Source organism: Thermobia domestica, chromosome 17, assembly GCF_964235325.1.
Source record: "Thermobia domestica chromosome 17, izTheDome1.hap1.1, whole genome shotgun sequence".
Classification (NCBI taxonomy): domain Eukaryota; kingdom Metazoa; phylum Arthropoda; class Insecta; order Zygentoma; family Lepismatidae; genus Thermobia; species Thermobia domestica.
Genome location: NC_137470.1, coordinates 182,441,131 through 182,465,233, shown reverse-complemented (window position 1 = coordinate 182,465,233; position 24,103 = coordinate 182,441,131). Strand labels below are relative to the sequence as shown.

Sequence of the window (24,103 nt, the reverse complement as noted above, 5' to 3'; positions counted from 1 at the left end):
ACACGTGCTCCCAATACCACATGTTGAATATAAACAAACTTGAAACGATAATCACGAAGAAGAAGTCGTTAACTACTGTAACTATTGAAGTTAGCAACATTTTTGGGTAAAAGGACACGGCAAATGACATTATGTTTTACTGATTGATTATTTCTTCCACTTTTTAAGACGCCTGGTTTTTGAGAGTGTGTTTGCTAAAACACTTGTTTTTTGAATACACTTTACTACCTTTAACGACGCCAGGTCTCTAAGTTTTATACTCCTTTCTAGAGCACCTGGTCTCTGAGAGATACCTACACTCAAAAGCCTTGGATCCCATCACCATAGGACGCTTGGTCTCTGAGTTCCTATAAACTTAATAATCTATCACAAAATATTATAAGAAAGAGATATCTAAAGTGTCATTACTACTACTACTACTACTACTACTGTACACAAGAATAATTTTATAATAAAAGTAATTTTAAAAGTCCAAAATTCCGTGTCATTTTTAGCTCTACCCTAAAATAGACAGAGTTTTACAATATTTTGGGGTATCTCGAATTCTGGATAATTCGACTTTCTCTTGGATTTCGAAGTTTAGGATAAGCTGCTGCATATATAGTTAATCACATTCCACATCACACCCGCTAACACCTTGAATTGTAATTTCTGAGTATCATACTGTTTATGCGAAAATGAAATGATACATTTCAGTTTAACGTCCCACGATTACGTCCTCTAGGCTAAGGAAGACGGATGATTACCACAAGTGAATGATGATGGTAGAAACGGTGGAATGAAAATGTGGGAGGAAATGCCACTACCCCGAGAAAATCCACGAGCCCAATGTTGTCCACCACAAACTTACTGGGCCGTGAATTGAATCAGGGATCCCACATATAAGAGGTAAGCCGTCTACCACTGAGCCATCGTGCCTTGACTATTTATGTGAGATGTAATGACATACCGGTAATAATCATAATTTTAAAGACAGCAAATTTATTCAACCCTTATACGTAATAAAATGCAATGAAATACATAAATAAAGGGCTTAATTATAATAAATAGGACGTGTTTAGCGTAGTAGCTTTCTAAATTGAGTTGCAAATAGAAATAAATAAAAAAATAGAGAATAAATTAATAATTAATTGAAATATATAATGTCCTTGTCCTTGTGCTTTGTTACATGTAGTTTACAAGGACTAATAAAATTTATTTATCTTTATTTACGATACTATTATAATTATATTTAGCTACCCTTGTGCTTAAGTCTTTTATACAAGGGAATGTCTAAGAGCAAAAGTGCGTTGGTGGTGTTGTGTGCGTTAAACTTCATTTCGAAAAAATGTTGACCGTCAAAAAAATGTTGGTTTCTAAAATTAAGCACGTCTCACTTTCTTATGAAAACCCCTATAATCTTTTCCGTCGCTTGCTTTGTGCACAAACGTTCTCGGCTCATGCAAATTATGTTTACCTTTTTGGTAGATCAACATTATATATGCTAATAATAATAATAATAATAATAATAATAATAATAATAATAATAATAATAATAATAATAATAATAATATGCAATGTGCTACCCAATGTTTCGATGATTTTAATATTGTGCCCAAACCAGCAGTAGTACTCTCTCTCTCCGCTAGTTGCTTCTTGGAGTATAATTCGACTCTCAGTCTATCGAGTGGCATCGCATTGAGTGCGCACATATTTCTTTTTCTTCTTTTTTTTAGCTTAGTGTCTCCTTCCAGCACCGAGGCTAAATGAGACGCACACCTACAGTTTATGGTTGAATCCAAAGCGTAGTAATGGATTCAAATTCGACTACTCTCTCACGGGAGTCGAACTTGGGAACATGCACACCAAGGGTATGCATCCTTGCCACTAGACCAACGATGAGATCTCACGCATTTGTTAGGTTTTGCTGATTTTGATACACCGTATCCTGCTTTGTTTGCAAATTTCGATCTGCATTAAATTTCGTATCAAACTGAAGCAAACTGTAGCTCAAACTTATCGAATGCTAAACGAAACTTTTGGTGAGAAAATTGTAAAGCGTGTCAAAGAGAATGTGGAGGATGACAAACATTCAAGTCGATTCTTATCATGCATAACTCTGGAAACGATCGCGAAAGTAAGTCAAGAGATACCTGAGAACAAACGACAGACCATACATGATGTTCACAATAGAGCAGCAATGTTATATAAGATATACCAATGCATAGCAACAAAATTTCTTTCTCGTTGTGAGGGGCTTCATCTGCAAAATCATAACTACCATCTGCCACCTACCATACTCGTCTGACCTAGCCTTTTAGGATCTCTACGTCTACCCTGGAATGAAATTCCGGTTGAATTGAAGGCCTTTTAACTCTCCCAGAAAGATCAAACAACGGAAGTTCGGGAGGAAGCACTCGCCTGCAGATTATGGCAGAAGATTTGTGCCTGGTATGAAATTTCTTCATCCGGACGTTATGATGTGCCAGCGAAACAATCAAAGTTCGGATACATGCTAATGAATCAGTTCGATCACCGCCACACATTGGATTACTTCGGTTTGCGATCCGCAAGGTAAATCACCGAACAAATTATATATCTTTGAATCACCTGCCGAATTTGATTTTCGCTATGATTATGTGAACTGTTTCCTTGACGGATGCAACAGAATTGCACATCTAAAGAATTCATGGTGCAAGGAAGTGTTTTGCCTGCGTCATTTCTTCATAGAACAGGAGAACAACAGTGATCAATTTTCACCTCTAACCCATCATTATTGTGAACAGTATTATGACTAATTTTAACTAACTAACCAATTAGTTACTGCAGGACAGCTTCTTCTGTTACCTCCGATAGATTTCAATTCGAATGTCAATATTCATTGCTAATAATGTTGTACTCAACACGTTTAAATGCGCATATACTCATTTTTTTCACATAAACTTTCAAATTGAATTTCTCAAATAGTTCTCAACCATACAGGAATTTTATTAGTTTGTTGTAATCAGCATAAATTGGTCTTTCAAATGGCATGATTAGTGTCTCTACAGGCGAATGCTTTCTCCTGAACTACCCTTGTAAGCTTAATTGGAAGAATTCTTAAACATGCCAAAACTATTGGACTTTGAGCTTACAAAAAATGGGAAAATTGCTCCCAAGGGTGGGAAAATTACTTCCACGAATGGGGGAAGTGCTTCCAAGAATGGAAAACATTCTTCCAAGAATGGGAAAAGCCGTTTTAAGAATGGAAAAATTGCTTCAAAGAATGGGATAAGTGCTTAGAAGAATTTAGAAAGTGATTCCAAGATTGGTTCCAAGATGGTGAAAAAATGTTTCAAGAATTAGAAACTTGATTCAAATAATGAAAAAGAGCTTCCAAGGATATAAAAATTGCTTCCAAGAATGGGAAAAGTGTTTCCAAGGATCGGGAAAATGTCTGAAATCGTTGCACAGAATCCCGTGGTAACTATGTGGAAGGTGACGGTAGAAATTAGAGTTTAAAGGTAAGTTTTGTGATTTTCACTAAATGTCCTACTAGCTATGAAATTAAAATACCACTAATTTTACAGTAATTATGTGATATGTTCAAATAGATAAAATATAATCTAAATGTGGAACAAGAGCGCGCTAGACAATATTATTTTGCATGAGGTACCGTTTTTACGAGTCACCTAGTAGCTTAACGTTTGTAACCATTTGTAAACGTGAAAATAAATGCCAATTTTTTAAATCACTGGAAATCGAAAGCAAATAAGTGAGTCGTGACAACGGTATCTTATGTAAAATAATATTGTTTAGCGAGCTCTTGTTCCACTTGAGTTGAGTTGATTTTGAGTTTAACATCCCGTTCAGCAGCGAGGCTATATAAGACGTGGACCTACTGATTAACGTGGAATCCGAACCACATGAGCTCCCGCCGGGAATCGGACCCGGATCTCCCACGCCAAAGGCATGTACGCTCTTGTTCCACTTTTCTATTATATTTTATCTATTTGAAAATATCACATAATTACTGTTAAAAAAAGCAGTATTTTAATTTTCCCGTGATTGAACCTCTTAAACATTTAATCGTATTTGTATGATCCTACTTAACAAGCGTTATATTTAAGCTTATTCATCTACTGGCATAACACCGATTTAGAATTGGTGATCAATAATATTGAACAATAAGAAGGTAGCGCAAAGAGAGATACTTAGTGAAATTAATTTTTTTTAAATGATAATTTGACATACAAATGAACGGAGTAAGTTAAACATACTTTTTGAGAATAGTTAGGAAACTTATTTCAACGTTCCGGACTGACCGAATCATTTACTTTTCTGAATTTTAGTGTGCATTTCTTGGGTCATATCTCAGTCAAGGACAACTTTCCGTTTCTGTAATCATGCCTCAGAAAACAAATAAGAAGAGTGAGATAATACGTATGATTTCTAATTAAGAGGAACTAGGTATATTCCAGAAAAAAAATACTTTATTCAGCTTTAAAGCTTTTTTCTTTGTCAGTTTCCTTCCGTTTCCTTCCGAGGGTCTTGTTTTGGAAGGTGATTTGCTGATTTCTTTAGCTTATGCACGTCTTCTTGTCTTTACTGAGGAACTATATTATCCACTATGATACATTTTTATTCAAATGAAAGCTTTTCACCTGACTACGAGCCATACGCTCCAATTTTACGTAGTAAACTCTAATACTTAAGATCGAACAAATATCTCAATTGGATAAACAATACTCATAATACTTTACTCTCTAATCCTATCGCTAGATAGAATAAAAATAACATATTTCAATTTAACGTCATACTATTATAGCTTTTAGGCAAATGAATGATTAAGGATGATTAAGGCAAGTGAATGATGATGAAATAATTTGTGGAATAGAATATAGATGGAAATGGGAGTACCCAGAGAAAACCTGCAGAAACAATGTTGTCCACAACAAACTTACTTGGCCAGAGATCGAAACAGGGACTCACGCATCAGAGACAAGCGCAAAGTGTTTTCTAGTTACAAGTTTGTTCTAGTTCAAAGCTGTACGATTCTAAGTTAGAATTTGCAGTGGTAAATATAGGCTACATTAACACTGTCAGAAAACGACAGATGTTAGGACTTGCATTTTACTACCTGATTGCAATCAGAAAAGATTCAGTATTAACGTTAAACTAATTTAATTCTTCCTAAACCCTATACCTAATTCGTATATGGCATTTTTGATAACCTCTACACTGTGCCAGTCGTTTCTCACTGGTCACTGGGGTTTTGGCAATGTGCAAATAGTCACAAAGAATCTGCAAGATCACCTGCTCCGCTGTCGTTGCTTCGACAATATTTAAGTTGTCTGATCCACTCCTTATTTCTACTTATAGCCTTTACTAAGAACATGACAAACAGACAATGACATCCCAATACATCAAGAAGGAAGTGACCATTCTGTAGAGCCAACGTTGCGTTATTTTCTAAAAATGTAATTGCACTAATAGTATTGTATTTTAGGACTCAAAGATTGCAATTTCAGAGTAACATGTAAAACCAACAGCTCTACCAAATATTTCAGGAGAGATATACATTTGAACATTACGAGTCCTGTATTGTTCGTCCTTCATTGGATGTTCAAATATATTCTGTGATCTACAAAACTCATCTGATTCTGACCAAACTAAACCTAATGGTAGAAGACCTTGACGTACTTAGCATGCATTAGTGTTGCCCAACAGGTGAGACGATACGAAAAATAAGGTTGCCTCGTTTGCTCGTTTCGGTTCTTAAAATATTCTATCTCGTCTCATCTCAAAATTGTATAGTTTGGTAAATTGACTTTTGGAAGCAGCCTTGATAGAATTTTACATTTTGTATTAGAAAGTTCAATTGCTATATAGGTATAATTTGAATAATTAACATTAATTAAAATACACATACCCAGGTTCCCTAATCAATGTTGATATCCAAACTAAAATAAAATGTCGTTCACAGCACAGAGCTACAAGTAATTGATTTTAGCAAAGTTCATTTTGAGTATATGTTGTAATAACCTACGCGTGGTTTATATTAGTAAACTGGGGCCGCGGTGGCTCAGTGGTAGAGCGTTCACCTCTGGTGTTTGGGGTCCCGGGTTCGATCCCAGCCCCCTCCAAGTGAACTTTGTGGTGGACAAACACCGTGTGCGTGGGTTTTCTCGGGATTCTCCCGTTTCCTTCCACTTTCTTCATTCCACCATTTCATTCATCACTCATCATCCCCGTCTCCTTTAGCCTAACCGGCATAACGTGGGACGTAAAACTTAAAGATTTCATTTCATTCTTATATTAGTAAACAACAACAGTTGTATCTTATTTATAAAGAAAACCACGTGCTATCTTATTACAACTACTATAAGATGCAGACGACAAGAATCCTCATCGCCATCAGGTCATATGACAGAAGAGAAACACTAGCGCCACTACTGTCCAAAAGAGGATATGAAACATCATGTAAGTTCTCCATTGAGTTTAGTTTCGGTTGATCATCCCTGCTCTCTTAGCTTTCTTGGAGCTCTGAGAGATCTAACTTAATTCAAGCCTCTTTAGCTTGCTTAGAGCTTTTAGTATTCCTGGCCACTTAGCTTGCCTGGGGCTCTGTGGGAACTCTACCACTCTCTTAGTTTGCCTGGAGCTCTGTGAGAGATCCTAACCGCAACCACCCAGCTTACCTGGACACCAACCACTTTTTGCTTGCCTGGAGCAATGAGAATTCCTAAACTACTTCCACTTAGCTCGCCTGGAGCTCAGTGATATCCTTCCCTTGGCTGTATGGGTCTTGGGACACCTATTTTTACTCAAACTACATAGATAACTTTCTATTGATGTTCGGACTATACTTGTAGTGATTCGGTATATTTTAATTGTAGGAATTCTTTAATAAAAAAGATTATAAGAGAAAACTGAATTTCGTGTACTGAATTGCTCTACTACTACCTTAACAAGGTTATATTACAATATGAAATGCAAAGATACTGACTGGACTTCTGGTCTGTTACGGGTACTTGTAGTAGTGCGTGTGAGACTCATAAATTTGTCATGTTTCTAGTCTTGCATTGAAATGAAAAATTTACATTTCATCTAGATTATCGTCTCCTTCTCTAGACGAAAAATGTGTCATCTCTGGGCCTACACTACCATGCATGTGAACTATTTTCCTATGATTCCAAAATAACGGGGTCAGGAAATTTTCAATATTTAACTATTTAACTAAGTAGAAACATGTAATTATAAATGATGGAGAACTTCAACATGAACCATTAATTATTCAGAAAAGTTAATGGAATATAATTTTCTAAAAAAAAAGAAAGAAACCTACCAAATTCCTCATACCATGAGAAAGAATTTAAATGAAGTTAGGAATGATTTTTTTTTGTTTTAGTTTACTGTTTTTTGCGTCTATACCTATAAAGGTGAATAACTGCAAAGACGTAAACAACAAAACTACAATAAATATTTAGAACTATCCAAACTATTTAAATATATACGTGTTCTGATTTTTTTTTTGTGAAAACTAAGTTGCCACGAAATAATAGTAAAATTTAACCCATCCAAGAAACTTTAAACTCAAATGACTTATAATTTAAAGTTTGTTTTATTTAAATGGTTTAGCATTTAATGAGTCAAAACGTACAATATGATAAATTTTGTAAACCGAAAATCAAACAAATCTAGCTTCACAAAATAACTATAAAATATTTTCTGGTTATATGATGAGAGGTATGACAGAAAAGTAAATACTTTTTTTTTGTTTCGAATATGGTAACAATGCAGCAGTAGTAGGACATAGTCAAGTTGAAATTTCACGTCTTAGATGTACCTGATACAATTTTGCTGACAGTTTTGAAATTGTTTATGCTGAATTATGTACTTTTAGTGCTTTATAAAAATATAGTAACGAAATAGTGTACAGAATTATGCGATCACGTTTAGCTAAAACTTAGTAAGCACACATGTACAAGCAAGAATTATGTGCATACTCCCAAAGAAACTAATTCTAAAATAATAATGCTATAGTTTATGATTATTTTTCTACCACACCTCGTATTTTCATTTATTATATGAACACTGACATCAGTCAGATAAAATTATAAACACACATTTTCGTAGAAGGAACTGTCATGTACAGGATTATCACACCAAAATGTTATTAGGGACAAAGCATCTAAAGCATGTGTCAAACATCTTGGCATCTCAGCTAAACGAATAAAACGCAAGCTCTGAAGCGGCGTTGCCAAGTGAGAAAGGGGTGTGGCTATGGCTTGGCTAAGCAGACGAACTACAGCACGATCAGGTGTCAGGAAAAGACTGAAGTGAATTGTACAAAATAAACGTGGCAATACTGCGGGACTCTCATTTGCCAGTAGCATTTAGAGGGAACTTGGAGCGCCGCCTTCAAATGCCAAGATGTTCCATTCTAGAACTAACGTGCTTCAACAAAGCGAAAACGCAAATCAAACTTACAGCTTCATTCCGCCTTTGCAATCAAAATCATATTGCATTTAGTATTTCGTAACAGAATATAGAACTTTATCGACACTAAATTTTAAGAAGTCTCAAAAATAAATAAATAAATAAATAAATAAATAAAATAAAATAAAATAAAATAAATGTTGAAGTTATTAGAATGCTTTGTAAAAATGCAAACCCAACCTTTCTTCAATATTTTCCAATATTCGGTTGGAGTAGGAAATGCTTCTGAATGTATCAAGGGACTAGAGTAGCTCAGTAGTAAAGCCAGTATTAGTAAAGCCAGTACAAGTTTGTCAGTTCGAACTTGATAAAATCATTGAATGTTAAATAGCGCAGAATTCTTTAACTTGCGCGTCCTTATTATTTTTTAAAAAATACTTAAAAAAATAATCGTACCGGGCTATGAACAAATGAACTAAGTGGCAAAATTAAAGGACGAAATGTCATGGTAAATTTTACGGCTGGACCCTGATGCGCATTACAAAGTTAGAAGAAATGAAACGAGCGGGATATGAAAACTTCCCAATAGCGCACGACGTCCCTAGACCGTCCAATTTTGATTCCAATTATCCTATATAGTTCCCGGTATTATCGGGACAACGAGTAGACATCCCATAGACGTTCTACATGAGACATTCAACAGAATTTCTACGTAGGATGTCTACGGGACGTCCCGGATAGAACAGGAGATCCCAGGGAAATCCCACGATAATGTGGACATACCTGGGACCACATTATCTCATGATTTGCCAGTGGACATCCCTTTGAGGTCCCGTTGAATATTCCGTTTTCCGGAATATTAGGGGACATCTGGATACCCCGCAGAGGTCCTATGGATGTCCAGGGAGCAAATTAGGGTGATCCAGGAATGTCCCCTTGTCAATTGGGATCAGTCTCGGGCGTCAGATCCGTGTTCTATGTGGGTCTCATAAAAGAGAGCAATTCAACTGATGGCCACTTTACTTTTGAACAATAACTTTCATATTGAGTTTTGTTAAAACTATAAAAATGACATATTATTCATTTTTTTTTTATTTTGCATAACAGCATAACTTGTATGCATTTTTCTATGCTGTTGTTGGGCCACGGTGATTCAGTGGTAAATCTCTGGTACATTGGATCCCTGATTCGATCCCAGCTTGCGTCACGTAAGCTTTGTGGTGGACAAACACAGTTTCCTTGGGTTTTCTCGAGGTTCCTTCATTTTCTGGCACTTTCTTTATATCATTTCATTCATTTCTCATCGTTACAGTCTCCCTTAGCTTAGCCGCCATAAACGTGCGACGTGAAACTCTAAGATTTCATTTCATGTTTTCTATACTGTTGTTGTAAATCGTTGTGATTATTATTTCATTTCTTGTTGTCTAACTTCCACTCTTGTTCGAGTAGCATTCACCCAATATGTTAAAAAATGTTTAACAAGCCATCTAGCGCATTAACTTTTAATCAAATATTTCACCGCCTATTGGTGAATTTATTTTCAGGAATTTTTAGTATCTTTGAAATTTGGATTTTTTTTTTTGGCTTATGTAATGTAAATGTTCACCTTAATATAAGATTGCATTCCTACTTATCTACGGGGAATTGAAACTCAATATCCTTTGTCGAATGAGGAAACTTCTTAACCATACACCGAAATCTTTAAATGAGAAGAAAATAACTAGCAGTAATCACTGAAGTACGTAGTGAGTACCGTTTGATTTTAATTTATTTGTAAATTCTAGTTTAAAGAGAAAGAAAATCTAATCAGTTACATTGCTTTCAAAATCTTTATACTCTAACTACGTAAAGATGTAAAGTGTGGCCAGGGGGCGTTTGCGTGTACTTTGAAAAAGTTCATCCCATTTCGCCTAATTCTGCGTTTCGCCTAAGCAATTATTCCACCCAATTATGGCAGATAAATTATAAGGTTCGTGTCCACAGTTTCAGGTGAAATAAAGGTTATCTTTTTTGTTCAATCCTCGTTGGATCTTCACTGATTTTGTGAAAAGTTTACCCTTAACCAGATAAAATAAAGGAAAATGAGAAACTAATTGAGTTTTTTTTTTTAAACATAAGCTACTTCTATTGTCCATAATTATATCTAATACCGTCGTTGCCGGGTGATAATCCAGAAAGCACCCATATATTTTTGTTGGTAGTGTCCCAATGCTACAAGCCGCTATGCTTATGTAGTATTGAACGAGTATTATTCTACACCCGAAAAGACGATAAATGATTGTAAAATACTTCCTCTTACATTTTCGAAAAAAAAAAAAAATGACACAACTAGATTGTTGTTATAAGAGGAAGAATACAGATGAAATATAGTATCAAATTTTTATGATACATCAATCATTTCCTTGTGAAGCAAGTATAGTTTCCATTGAGAAACTATACACATTGTGTTGAGTTAGAAAGTTTTTGGGGGAATCCGGACCTCACCCCAAAAAAGTGGGCCTCTGATTCAGAACCTTAATTAATGAGAGGAAAAAGACTGTGTCTACAACCATTCCATTATTTCGGTGTATATCATCTAATATTATGCAAGCCCGTAATACCAAAACGTAAAGTTGGTTGCATACAGACCAGGCATTCTTAGAAAACATCCACAATATGGATAAATTTACAACTCTATAAAACTATCTTAAGAACCGAGAATCATATAAAAGACCTTCGTAGGCGATTAGATTTGTTGAAGATATAGGATATACGTATACCGAAATTGGAGCATCTAGGTCCCTCCTTTCCAGGGCCGCACTCATGGGGATCCATTAGGTCCGGATCGAGTCAAAACTTCCTAACTCAACATACATGCGTACTTTCTTTTTCTAAAAAAAATCTTTGTTTATCTTCTCACAGTTACGTTTGTTAGGCAAGGGAGACAATGATTAAAACAAATGAATGATGATCGAATAATTGGTGGAATGAGAATCTGGGTGGAAACGAGAGTACTCCGAGAAAATTCACGGACACGATGTTGTCCACCACATACTTGGCTGGAGATCGAACCACTCTACGCGTCAGAAGTAAGCGCTACCACTGAGCCATTTGACCACCACACAAATTTTATAATTTGTTTTAACTATGTGACTAGGCGAAACGAAGATTAGGTCAGACGATCCAAGATGAGGAGCTAGGAATGTGAGGTCAAACAAAGGTTCTCTTCCTAAAATAACCTTGCCTCCAAAGATTGTGTTTTGGCTATAGGCCTCATATTAATCCGTGGAAGTGAAATAAAGTGAATCGTCTTTGCCCCAAGAATACTCTTTCAAAGTAAAGAAAAGAAAAAAAAAGTATGTATTAAAGTGTCGTATGTATGGTTAGGGGAATATAGACTTTTGAAGAAAAGTAAATGGCCATTTTTAAAATATAAGATTGTATGTATAGTTACTTTCCTCGCTTTAAAATTTGTTTATTCTTAATTCAAATTCGAGCTCCTTCGTAGCTACGTGGTTAGCGTACGCACCTGTGGCTTAGGAGACTCGGGTTCGATTCCCGGTGGGAGCTCATGTGGTTCGGATTCCACGTTAATCAGTAGGTCATGTCTCATATAGCCTCGCTGCTAAAACGGACGTTAAACTCAAAATCAACTCAACTTAATTCGAATTCCCGCCAAAAAAAATACATGTTAAAGCATTTCAAACAAACTGCTTAATGAATGGGAGTAAGTTGAAATAAAAATTTCAGTTTAACGTCCTACGATTATGTTCTTTAGGATAAGGGAGACGGATGATTGGGGCAAGTGACTGATGATGGAATATTTGGTGGAATGAAAAGGTGGGAGGAAACTGGAATATCACAAGAAAACAAAAGGATACGATGTTGTCTGCCGCAAATTTACTTGACTCGAAATTGAACCAGGGTCCCACATCCCAGAGATAAGCACTCTAGCACTGAGCCATCGTACTCCCGATTTGCTGAGATGATATGAATTCAGAGTTTACGAAATTACTTAAGTCACAAGTGCTGTTCAGCTACAAAATGAATATGTCCTAGGACTGAACCTAAGGTCTTACAGAACGGATGTAACTGTGTTACTACTAAACCACCTTGCAGCTAAAATAAAACGAAATCGCATCTTTATATAAATATCGATTGGTTGACTCCTCTTTCAACACCGAATTCATATGAGTGGTGGACCTAACCAAAATCGAAATTCAAAAACGTGAGTTCCCACTGTGAATCGAACCTGGGTCTGCTGGTAATTATGGAAGTCACTAGAAAAATATAAGGAATTTGATTTAAAAGCTAAGGAAACTAATATCTCAAGAGAGCCGACCTGCATGAATCAACCAGGTATCGAACTGGTGACCATGTCTTCCAGTTGATCGAGTTGTTAGGTCACCATCTCTGCAGCGTGGGATCCCAGGTTGACTTCCCGATGGGAAAGATTTAAAATTTTAACGCATTGCGATTGTTCGGATTTAATTTTAAATTCCTCGCTCATGTCAAATACAGCCTCGATGCTAAAAAGAGACACTAAACTTCAATAACCAACAATGAACTTGCGATCAGTAAGCGTACAACACGTTTGTTTTAACTTGAAAATTTTCTAGGGAGTCGAAGTATAACAATAATAAAGTGGATAATGATGTTAATGCAATTTATAAAGTGTAGTTTGACCATGTTCTACATTGAAAATATATGCTAGCAGGGTCGGCCCTAGGCAATTTGTCGCTCCTTGAAAGGGCATCATTTGTCGTCGCCTTTATCCAGAATGAAAAATAGTAAAAGTTACGATGAACATGAACGACGAAGGGGCGGGAAAATTTACTCGCACTCAGAAAGAAATAAACACCATAAACACAGTCCCCTGTGACTGTTTTTTTCTTTAAATCATAATCTATTATGATAATGAAAGGTCAAGCAAACACACCTGCAAAGGGAAGATGGTAATCCTTGTTATAGAACCCAATATCGAGCTTCAATCTCAATATAACAGTTTGTAATACTAGTGCAAGTAGCTCCTTTATCTTTATTTCTTCACTTTCCTTCTACATTTGTTAAACGATTAAAAAAACTTGTTTCCACAAATAAGAAACTTGTTTGTGACAAAGTCAAGACTAGTTTTCGTATCAAAACTGTGATAACTAACTAAATGGAACAGGTGTTCGCTACTATTCAAGAATTGATTTCTTGTATTTGACAACAATCAAACAATTCATTCTGGAATTTGCTTGACCATTTGCTTTAGCACTGTCCATGTGACCTTAAACTAATGTGACCTAAACATGATTTATGAATATAGTATTCAAACAGAAGGTCAGCTTAGTAAATTCAACTACCATCATCATGAAGTCTGTTTCCAACAATAAATATTTATTTTAAATAATATGTTATGAGAGATTTTGCCACCCCTCGGAATTTGTCGCCCCATGCAAATGAAAGTGTTGACATATGGTAGATCCGGACCTGTATGCTATTCATTATATAGATGTGCTATCACATTAGTTGGATATCTAAAAACAAACAAACAAAAAAAAATTGAATGTGGTAAAATGTTTAATATAACGATTGATAATTATAGGCCTACCATGTAGGCTAAATGAGAGGGCTGATTAACGAATGTAAATTCCGATGAATGAAATGGTGGAGCAATGTGAAACACAGGACAATTTCTAGAAAAACCCAGCATGTACTATTATTCACTACAACCTTGCAAGGTTTAGGGTCGAACTTGGGACCCTTCGCATATTAGAGACAGATTCTCTACCACTGAGCCACCTTTTTCCTTCCGATACAAACAATTCATCAATGCACGCTTGAGCAAAAAAAAAAAAACTTTTTTTTTACTTCACTGAAGAACTCACCGTTGTTTTAACACCCATATTAAAAATTGTTTGTCACTCCACTGTGTCCAATATTTCACAAAAAAACACAAAACCCCTCCGGCGTTGACGCCGCACTGTCAGATACTCTGTGTTAAAATGAGTTGTTAGAAAGCACCATTTACGTTTATATATGAGTGCGTGTGTGAAGCACGTTTTCAACGTCACGGAAGACTTCGGTCCAACAACGAGTGGAAAGGGATATTTTGATCATGTAAGCGTAGAAACAACGTTATGCGGCTGATGAAAGTTTTGGCGTCAGGGGGAGGAACAAGACGGGAGGAGTAAGCTTATGGGAAAGAAAGTGAACCATTTCACGAAGTAATTGTCGCTGTTTTTCTTTTTATTTTTTTGTTTTTTTAAAAAAGCGTATTTCTTTGTTTTAGTGGGTAAAGCGTGCGAGAAAACAATAACAACACTGAACTAATTAGTATCCTTGACGGTCAAGTCTTCATAAATGTGTTCTTCTAGTTCTTAGATGACATTGGTCAAAGGGAAATATCATGTCACATGACAATGACATATTGTAGTCTTCGTATACTTCCGCTGTGTACTAACACAGTATGACCTTACCATTCACGGTTGTACTTATAGGTAGTGGTTTTTAGAACTAAAATGATTAGGGCTACGGTTAGGATTTCTGGATCTATGGTCACGTACGAGGGATGACGTCCCTAGGCGAGCACACTATCCGGGGAAAGAGAAGGAAGAAAGTATTAGGAAAGGAAGGAAACGGACTGGAACCTATAAGTTAGCTACCATCCCGGCATTTGCCTGGTGTGAATGAGGAAAACTCAGGAAAAACCTGAAAAAGCTTTTTACACTTCTTTCGACCGAGTGCCCTCACCGGAAATTGAACCCGAGACCGCTCCCACCAAAGGCGAGAGCGTTAGCGACTACGCTACGCGGGGCCACAGGACTAAAGTGAGTATGTGTTATCTAGTTACTGCTACCTATAATAATGTACGAAGTGCTATTTAATATCTAGGGTCTCACTCGGTGGAAGATAGCCATAAACTATCTCATTATGAACAGCAACAAACGTTTAACACCTAGGGTTATTAGTGAACGAGAGATCGTGCCGTCTTGTTATTACTAGCTACAATACCGTGCAAATTGGGGTTTAATATCTAGGAACACACTAGATGCTAGACACAATACTGTACAAAGTGTGATTTAATATCTAGGAACACACTAATTGAACGACAAGTATAGGTTATCTCGTTAATGCTAGGTACAATACTGTACAAAGTGTGGTTTCATATCTACAGTCACTAGCAACCAAGCGCCACGTGTTGTCTCGTTATTGGTAACTGAAATATAGTGCGAACCGTGATTTAACAGCTAGAAGTAAACTAGTGAATGACAGCTATAGATTATGTTGTTGTTGCTAGCTGCAATACTGTTCAAAGTGTGATCTAACTTCTAGCGAATCACTAGGTAAATATTTGTTACGGATCATATCGTTATCGCTAACTGCAGTTGTGTACGAAGTTATATCTAAAAACGCACTGGTTGAAGGACAATAACAAACTATCTCGTTATTGTTAGCCAGGGCCGGTTCTAGGCAATTTGTCGCACCCTTTCTCCAGAAAAAAACAAATCTTAAAAGCCACGAGTTTAAGTATCTTACCTTATCATGAACAACGAAGGGGAGGGAAAATACACTCGCACTCAGAAAGACTTAACACTACAAATACAATCTCGTTGTCTCTGTTTTTTCTTTAAACAATAATTTATTATGCTAGTAAAAGATAAAGCAAAACACACCTGCAGAGAAAAGATGGCAATCCTCTTTATAGAATTCAATATCGAGCTTCAATCACAATATATCAGTTTATAATTCCAATGCAACTAGCTGTTTTATCTCAATTTCTTAATCTTCCTTCTACATCTGTTAAAAAAAATCTTGTTTTCACCTTCAATAATAAGGAAATTGTTTGTGACAAAGACAATACTAGTTTCCATATCAAAACTTTGATAACTAACTAAATGAAACAGGTGTTCGCTACTGTTCGAGAATTGAGTTATTGTATTCGACAACAATCAAGCAGTTCATGCTGAGATTTGTTTGACAATTTGCTTTAGCACTATCCATGTGATCTTAAACTAATGCAACCCAAACATGATTTGTGAATGTTGTATTCAAATAGAAGGTCAACTTAGCAAAGTTAACTACCATCAACATGAAATCTGTTTCCAACAAGAAATATTTATGTTAAATAATATAGTTATGACAGATTTACCATCGAAACTCGCCGGTCTGTGCAAATGCACGTGTTGCATACATATTAGAGCCGGCCCTGATTTTAACTACAAAAGTGTAATCTAATAGCCATGGGCACACTATGGAACGACAACTACCGGTTATTTCGTTATTGTTAATCGTAGTATTGTCTGAAGTGTGGTTTATCAACTAGGGGTACATTAGTCAAAAATTATCTTGTTCTTAGATGCAATAGACTACAAAAGTATATATAACTTATAGGGGCATATTAGCTTAATGATAGTTATTTCGTTAATGAGAACTGAAGTGTATTATTAAATATGAGTTAATTCTCAGGTATTCGCAGGCAACTGAGGCTTAGTTCATTAATTAATTGTCTATTATTATTATTATTATTATTATTATTATTATTATTATTATTATTATTATTATTATTATTATTATTATTGAGACTGTGTGGGACGAAACCTATTGATCAAACTGGAATCCGAACCACTTTTTTTGCATGCTTATCCAAGTCTTTATTCACTTATCAAGATAGAACTCGAAAAGACATGGATATAAGTAATGTGTATTAGCCACTTTGCTACGAAGATGAAATTAACATGTTCGAGAAACATTTCATGAACTGACAAAAGCAACATCTATTCGTTCTATTTGAGCTTTACTATCCCTATTATAAGCTATACAATTTGAATTAAAATAAATTTACTGTTTTAAATTTGATAAAGGTTCACATTGCTTTTCTTGTTATGAATCATAACCTGTAAGTTAGATAAACCAATCTAAATATTTGAGAAGTAACCTTATCAGAAAACAAGAATAAAAAACAGTTGAGAATACTCCAACAACAATGCCAGAACGAACTTAAAAAGAATAGAGAAATTGAGTGGGAAGGATAACTGTCATTGTTCCTAGATGTAAAAGTAAATCTTCTTATCTCACATTCTCCTTCTCGCAAAAATTAGCAAAATATTATCTCTCTATGACTTACAGTTTTGGAGATATGGTTGCTTAAATATCTAGAAATTCAAAATTTTTGGCCAATATCTGAGAAACGGTGTCCAGTTGGACAGTAGGCAGTTAATCACTGGCCACCGGTTACTATTTAGTATTAAAATGTTCACCATCCTCTTAGGTATTGATGGACACCAATATGATCTTTGTGTGACTTACGGTTCCCGAGATTTGGCTTCTTAAATCTCCCGAAATCGGAACTATCTTTTGGCCAATATCAAGGGAACGGTATGTCATAGAGATGGCATTGGTGTTAATCAATCCGTAATAGAATGTTAAACATTTCCGTACCGATATTAATTGATGACCACTATCCAACTTGCCACTGGAAATACAAGTGGCCAGTTGGACATTTTCCACCGGTTACTATTTGGTACCAAAATATTTATCATCCTCTTAGGCGTTAATCAACATCAATATCATCTCTCTACAACTTACAGTTCCCGAGCTATGGTTCCTTAAATATCTAGAAATTGACCTTTTTTGGCCAATATCACGGGAACGGTAAGTTATAGAGAGATGATATTGGTGTTAATCAATCCCTAATAGAATGCTAAACATTTTCGTATCGATATTAATTGATGGCCAATATCCAACTGGCCACTGGCCAAGCCAGTTGTCATTTGGACAGTGGCCACCGGTTGCAGGTGTAGAAGTATGAAACCGGAATTTCCCAATAGATGGTGTTCGCGTCAGTTGAAACACCGCAAGACCGCTTGTGCAGCACCTGCGTCTGCCTCTTACAGTTGACGAAGTGTGGCAACATTCAGTAACCAAATTGAATGCATTGGGGTCCGTGGTTCGATCCCAGCTCGTGCCGTGTGGACTTTGTGGTGGACAAACACCGTGCTCGTGGGTTTTCTCGGGGTTCTCCCGTTTCCTCCCACTTTCTTCATTCCACCATTTCACTCATCTCACATCATCACCGTCTCCTTTAGCCTAACCGGCATAATCGTGGGACGTAAAACTTAAAGATTTCATTTCATTTCATTTCAAGTTGAATGCATCGATAGAGTTTGCTACAACCTCAAACATGCCGAGTTTTGTGCCTACGAACTATGATTTGCGGACAGCATTGGTGTTTTTCTTTCATTTGAAGAAAACTGCAGCGGAAACGCATAGAATGCTTGTCGAAGCATACGGTGCGCATGCTCTTGGGAAAACTCAGTGCTTCGAGTGCTTTAAGAATTTCAAAAGTGGTGATTTTGATGTGCGAAACGAGTCGCGTGGGAAACCACCGAGAAAGTTTGAAGACAAGGACTTGCGAGCGTTATTGGATGCAGACGATACTCAGACTCAACAAAAACTTGCAGAACAATTAAATGTGACGCAGAAAGCAGTGTCTCTTCGTTTTCAAGCTATGAAGAAGATCCGGAAAGTGGGCAAATGGGTCCCACATATGCTGATCGAAAGACAGCAAGAAAATCGAAGAACCATTTGTCAGATGCTGCTCGTCAGATATCAACGCAAGTCATTTTTTCATTGGATAGTTACAGGGGATGAAAAGTAGATGTATTTGCAAACTCCCATGCGTCGTAAATCATGGGTGAATCCAGGCGAACCATCGATATCCACTGCCAGACCAAATCGGTTTGTCAAAAAGACAATGCTCTGCGTGTGGTGGGATCAAAAGGGTGTCATCTATTGTGAACTATTACAACCTGGTGAAACCGTTAACACTGATTGCTACCAAAAGCAAATGATCGCTTTACACCAAGCCATACGTGACCAACGACCGGAATATGCAAAAAGACAACACCAAGTCATTCTGCTCCATGACAATGCCTCCTCCTATCATCAAGGAGTTCGGTTGGGAAATACTAGCGCATGCGGCTTACTCACCAGATGTTCGCCTCATTGGGAAATGCACTTGCCGGGCAACACTTCGAGTTGTATGAAACTGTACGACAATGACTCGACGACTGGTTCGCTTCAAAGGAAGCAGTTTTTTTTTTTTGGCGTGGCATTCATAAGCTGCCGGAGAGGTGGGAAAAATGTATCACTGCCAGTGGAGATTATTTTGAATAAAATGTGTTTGCTCATTGGCGCATAACAGCAGTGTCATTTGCACAACAAGTTTCCGGTATCATACTTCTACACCTGGTATTTGGTACCAACCTATTTACCATCCCCTTATGTATTGAACAGCAGCTATATCGTCTCTCTATAGCTTATGGTTCTGGAGATATGGCTCATTAAATATCTAGAAATTGACAAAGTTTTTTGACCAATATCACAGGAACGGTAAGTCACAGACAGATGATATTGTTGTTAATCAATCCCTAATACAACGTTAAACATTTTCGTACCGATATTAGTTGGTGGCCACTGGCCACTGGCCGTTATTGTCGCAACTTAACGGATTTAGAAGCGTGGCCATAGATTTTCTGATGTAGGTTGTATTGATATTTTGACCAGTTGCCCGTTTGCACAGGTTTATCGTAGAGAGTTGAGATTTGTTGGGAGAGATCTTCTTTTATTTAACAATAGCTTTCATACAATATGCTACTTGACCCCCGGTTCTATTTGCAAATTTTGAGTTGAACCCTGCCTGGGACCCTGCGAGTGTCCTGGCGACAAAAAATTTCATTCAAAAGGCGCTTTGCTCCCAACACTAATTTGATATGTATTCGCTGAATTTCCTTACTCGACCCTTTCCGAAAAATCTGACCCGGAATCTGACTTTGTAATGTATAGTATGGAGCTCAATTTCTAACTTTTCACGCTTATATCTCCGCAACGGTTGTGATCGAGGGTGTACCCCTTTTAGTGTTATCTTCTTTTGGGACAAGATATCCAACGGCTATAGTCTCGACTCGATGTCAGAGTTACACTTGGATAGGTTCCCTCGTAAGTCAAACCAAACTAAAGCAATCCAGAACATTTTATTATTTTGCTGCATAGACATTCATCACTTTATAATTTACTAATATCGTTTTCTTTTAAAAAATATTGATTAGTAAACTAATATACCACTGAATCCTGTTTAAAAATAGCTAGTGTAGATTTATTTCGTTTGGTTTAAAGATGAGCTACGAAACTTCTTACATTTGATCTGGTTTTACGACTCAAGTGGAGAAAGAATTTAATTAAAATGCTGAAAACTCCGGAATAGAAAGGGAAATATGTATAATGGCAATAAAAATTATGTGTAATCACAGATCACTTAAATTTTGGAGACATTGTGCATCTATAATTAACTAACTAACTCTATGGCCTATGAAACCCGGATGTTCAATGCCGCATTCACAAACGCTCTCTACTGACTTCTAGCCTTAGCCAACTTTATCCAATTTCTACTTTGTATTCCTACTTCTAAAAAATCCATCTTAAAATTGTCCCCTTTCCCCATCTGCCGCTACATCTTCCTAATGGTTGTTTTCTGATGAATTTCCAGTTAAGATTTTGAAAGTGCTCCTACTTTCTTCCATTCTGACTACATGAGCTGCTCACCTGATCCTTGTAGACTTGATGACCCTAACAATGTTTGGTAAACCGTATAAATTCTGTAGTTTCTCGTTATGAAGTTTCCACCATTCTTCATTTCCGTTCCTCTTGAGTCCGAATATATGTCTGAGGATCTTGTTGTCAAATACTTTTAGTATATGTTCTTCCTTCAGAGTAAGCGACCATGTTTCGCAACCATACAGTACAACAGACATGTTCGATGACCTATATTTCTAGCAATTTAGTTTAGTTTCAGATGGATTTTTCTACTTAATACTGTATTCCGTGCTTTCATCTGAATGAAGAGCACTATAAACTAACAGAGTTACTATGGGAATGCAGATGTTGTACTGACTACGATGTAATTAAATTTCTGCATCACGTAGGCTTTGAGAGAGAAAAGAAACGGGTTACCACAAAATGTAGTGGAACAAAGGAAGAAAGTAAATTACATGAATCGAGAAACGTCTTAAGGAACAACACGCTGAAGAACATAAATCATGGGAACAAGAGAAAAAGGAACAAATCAAACAAGTAATTAATTAAAACGAATTGACAGTGCAGCATCAGAACACGTATGTTAGTTTGAAAGAAAGAAAAGATTGTAAAAAAGATCTTTATATGAGATTTTCAATTCCCTTCTTATTAAAAAAAGGAAATAGTAATAAAAAAAGACAATATTAGAAGGGAATATGCGAAAGCAGAAAAACACAGATTAGAAAAGATCACTGAATTAAATTCACCATAGAAAATACGAAAGGAAATAAGCTGTGAACATATTACAGTCTCGTTCGATTCTCGTCCAGGTAAGCTTGTGGTGGACTACATCATGCCTGTGGGTTTTCTACGGGTAATCTTGATTCCTGCCAAATTCTCATTTCACCTGTTTTTTCAATCATCATTCACTTGGCTTAATCATCGTGTTTCTTAGCACAAAAACATAATCGTGGGACGTTAAAATGAAAGATTTCATTTCACTTTCCCCGTATTTCGCATGTATTATTATTATTATTATTATTATTATTATTATTATTATTATTATTATTATTATTATTATTATTAACTAAGTAATCTATGACCTATGGAACCCGGAGGTTCGATGCCGCGTTACAAAAGCTCTCAACTGACTTCTATCCTTAGCCACCTGGATCCAATTTCTACTTTGGATTCCTATCTCTCCGAGATCCATCTTAATATTGTCCTCCCATCTGCGCCTAGGTCTTCCTAATGATCGCTTTTCGATTGGTCTTCCAGTTAAGACTTTGAAAGCATTCCTACTTTCTTCCATTCTGGTCACATGACCTGCCTACCTAAGACTCCTAGACTTGATGACCCTAACAATGTTTGGTAAACCGTATAAACTATGTAGTTCCTCGTTATGAAGTTTCCGCCATTCCTCATCCCGTTCCTCTTGGGTCCGAATATTCGTCTCAAGATTGGTCTCAAACACCTTCAGTCTATGTTCTTCCCTCAGAGTAAGCGACCACGTTTCGCAACCATACAGTTCAACAGGCATGATTAGAGTTTCGTATATTTTAAGCTTGAAATTACTCGATATTGGCAGATCCTGGGACTAATGAGGTTGTCTTTCTCTTTGTTCTTAATCTTCAGTTTCGTCCTGGAAATGTTTATTCCAGGTTTCACGACTTTCAGCTTCTTCTTTTAACTCCCAATATTTACTTCTATTTTTCAAATCATCGATCACTTGTGTTCTTCTTCTTCCTATTCCTCGCTTTCCTTCCATCTTTCCTTCTATGACATGTAGGGGCCGCGAAAGATATAAATCTTGAAAATTTCGTTTTTCTTTCTTATTTTGGAATCAAATTTCCTTCTTTTCTATCCTCGCTCAAAACTGACAAGAATCACTGAAATTAAAAACAATTATATCAATAATCTAACTGAGATATGTAATGTAATTTAAGTTTTATACTTTGTGTACATTTTGTTCTCTTCCTGTGATAATCGTTCATTGGTTCCATGATTCTGCTCGGGTAACCTGGGGAGTTGCCCAAGACTTCTTTCTTTGACGCCACACTTCGTTCTAACTTCCCGTTTTCTTATTTTCATTTGTTTCCCATCAGTATTTGTCCTAAACTAAAAGCTCACTAACCAATTTCACTTTAGATTCGTGGCACTGGGATTAACAAGGATAGTGGAGCAAGATGTCTGAACAGTTAGATAAAGTATCTTTTCATTTGGTTATTTTAATCCAATAAGGAAGATGGCGGTAATATGGGAAGGTCTTTTCTTTCAATCATAAGCCAAGATCCATCACATTATAGACATGAATTTTCAATGTAAATCAAAATATGAACGTTTTGATTTATGTAGCCAAATATTTATTTAGCAATCTTAGTGTCTAAAGGCTTTTGCGAATGTTTTGGACAAAAAAAAAAAAAAAAAAAAAAAAAAGGAATCTGGAATGGCCGAAACTTCATAACGAAGAACTGAGTAATTTATACCGTTTACCGAACATTGTTACGGTCGTTAAGTCTAGGAGGTTCAGATGGGCAGATAATGCAGCCAGAATGAAAAAAAGTACGAACGCTTTCAAAGTTTTAACTGGAAATCCATTTGGAAAACGACCATTAGGAAGACCTAGGAGCCTATGAGAGAACAATATTAAGATGGATCTAGCAGAAATTGGAATACAAAGTATAAACTTGATCCAGTTGGCTAAGGACAGGAGTCAATGGAGAGCTTTTCTGAACACGATATTGAACCTTCTGGTTCCATAGGCCATAGAATTAGTTAGTGTGTAAAGAAAAAATGTAAAAAAATAATAATAAAAAATAAAAATAAAACAAGTTTCAAAACGAAGGCCTAAGACGATGTTTATTAATATCGGAAACGAATAAGTTAGTTTCTAAACATAAACAAAACATAAACATAAATGAAAAAAGGTAGAATTAAATTCCTAAAGCAAAATTAGCGGTTGTTTGTGTTTATTTGGGCACATTCCATTTGAAGGATATCTGTGCTTCTCGAGTTATAATTCCAATGTATCAAGAATTGTAGTGTCACTTTTTGTTTACTTGTTGAAACATCTTGCTTTTTTGCTTCTGATATTTTAGTATGTTTTCTAATAAATTTTAAGTTTTCAAAACAGTTCGTGAAATGATCAAATCAAACAAGGTTTCTT

At 36.3% G+C, this 24,103-nt stretch overlaps 1 protein-coding gene across 1 annotated transcript in view; it reads right to left on the bottom strand.

Annotated features, from left to right (window-relative positions):
• LOC145673844 (uncharacterized) overlaps positions 1–14,386 on the bottom strand; it is a 65,144-nt gene extending 50,758 nt beyond the window's left edge. The window contains exon 1 of the mRNA XM_081743615.1: positions 14,253–14,386. Coding sequence (XP_081599741.1) covers positions 14,253–14,270 — 18 coding nt within the window. The 5' untranslated portion in view covers positions 14,271–14,386. The remainder of the gene's footprint in view (positions 1–14,252) is intronic.
• Between the last annotated feature and the right edge of the window lie 9,717 nt (positions 14,387–24,103).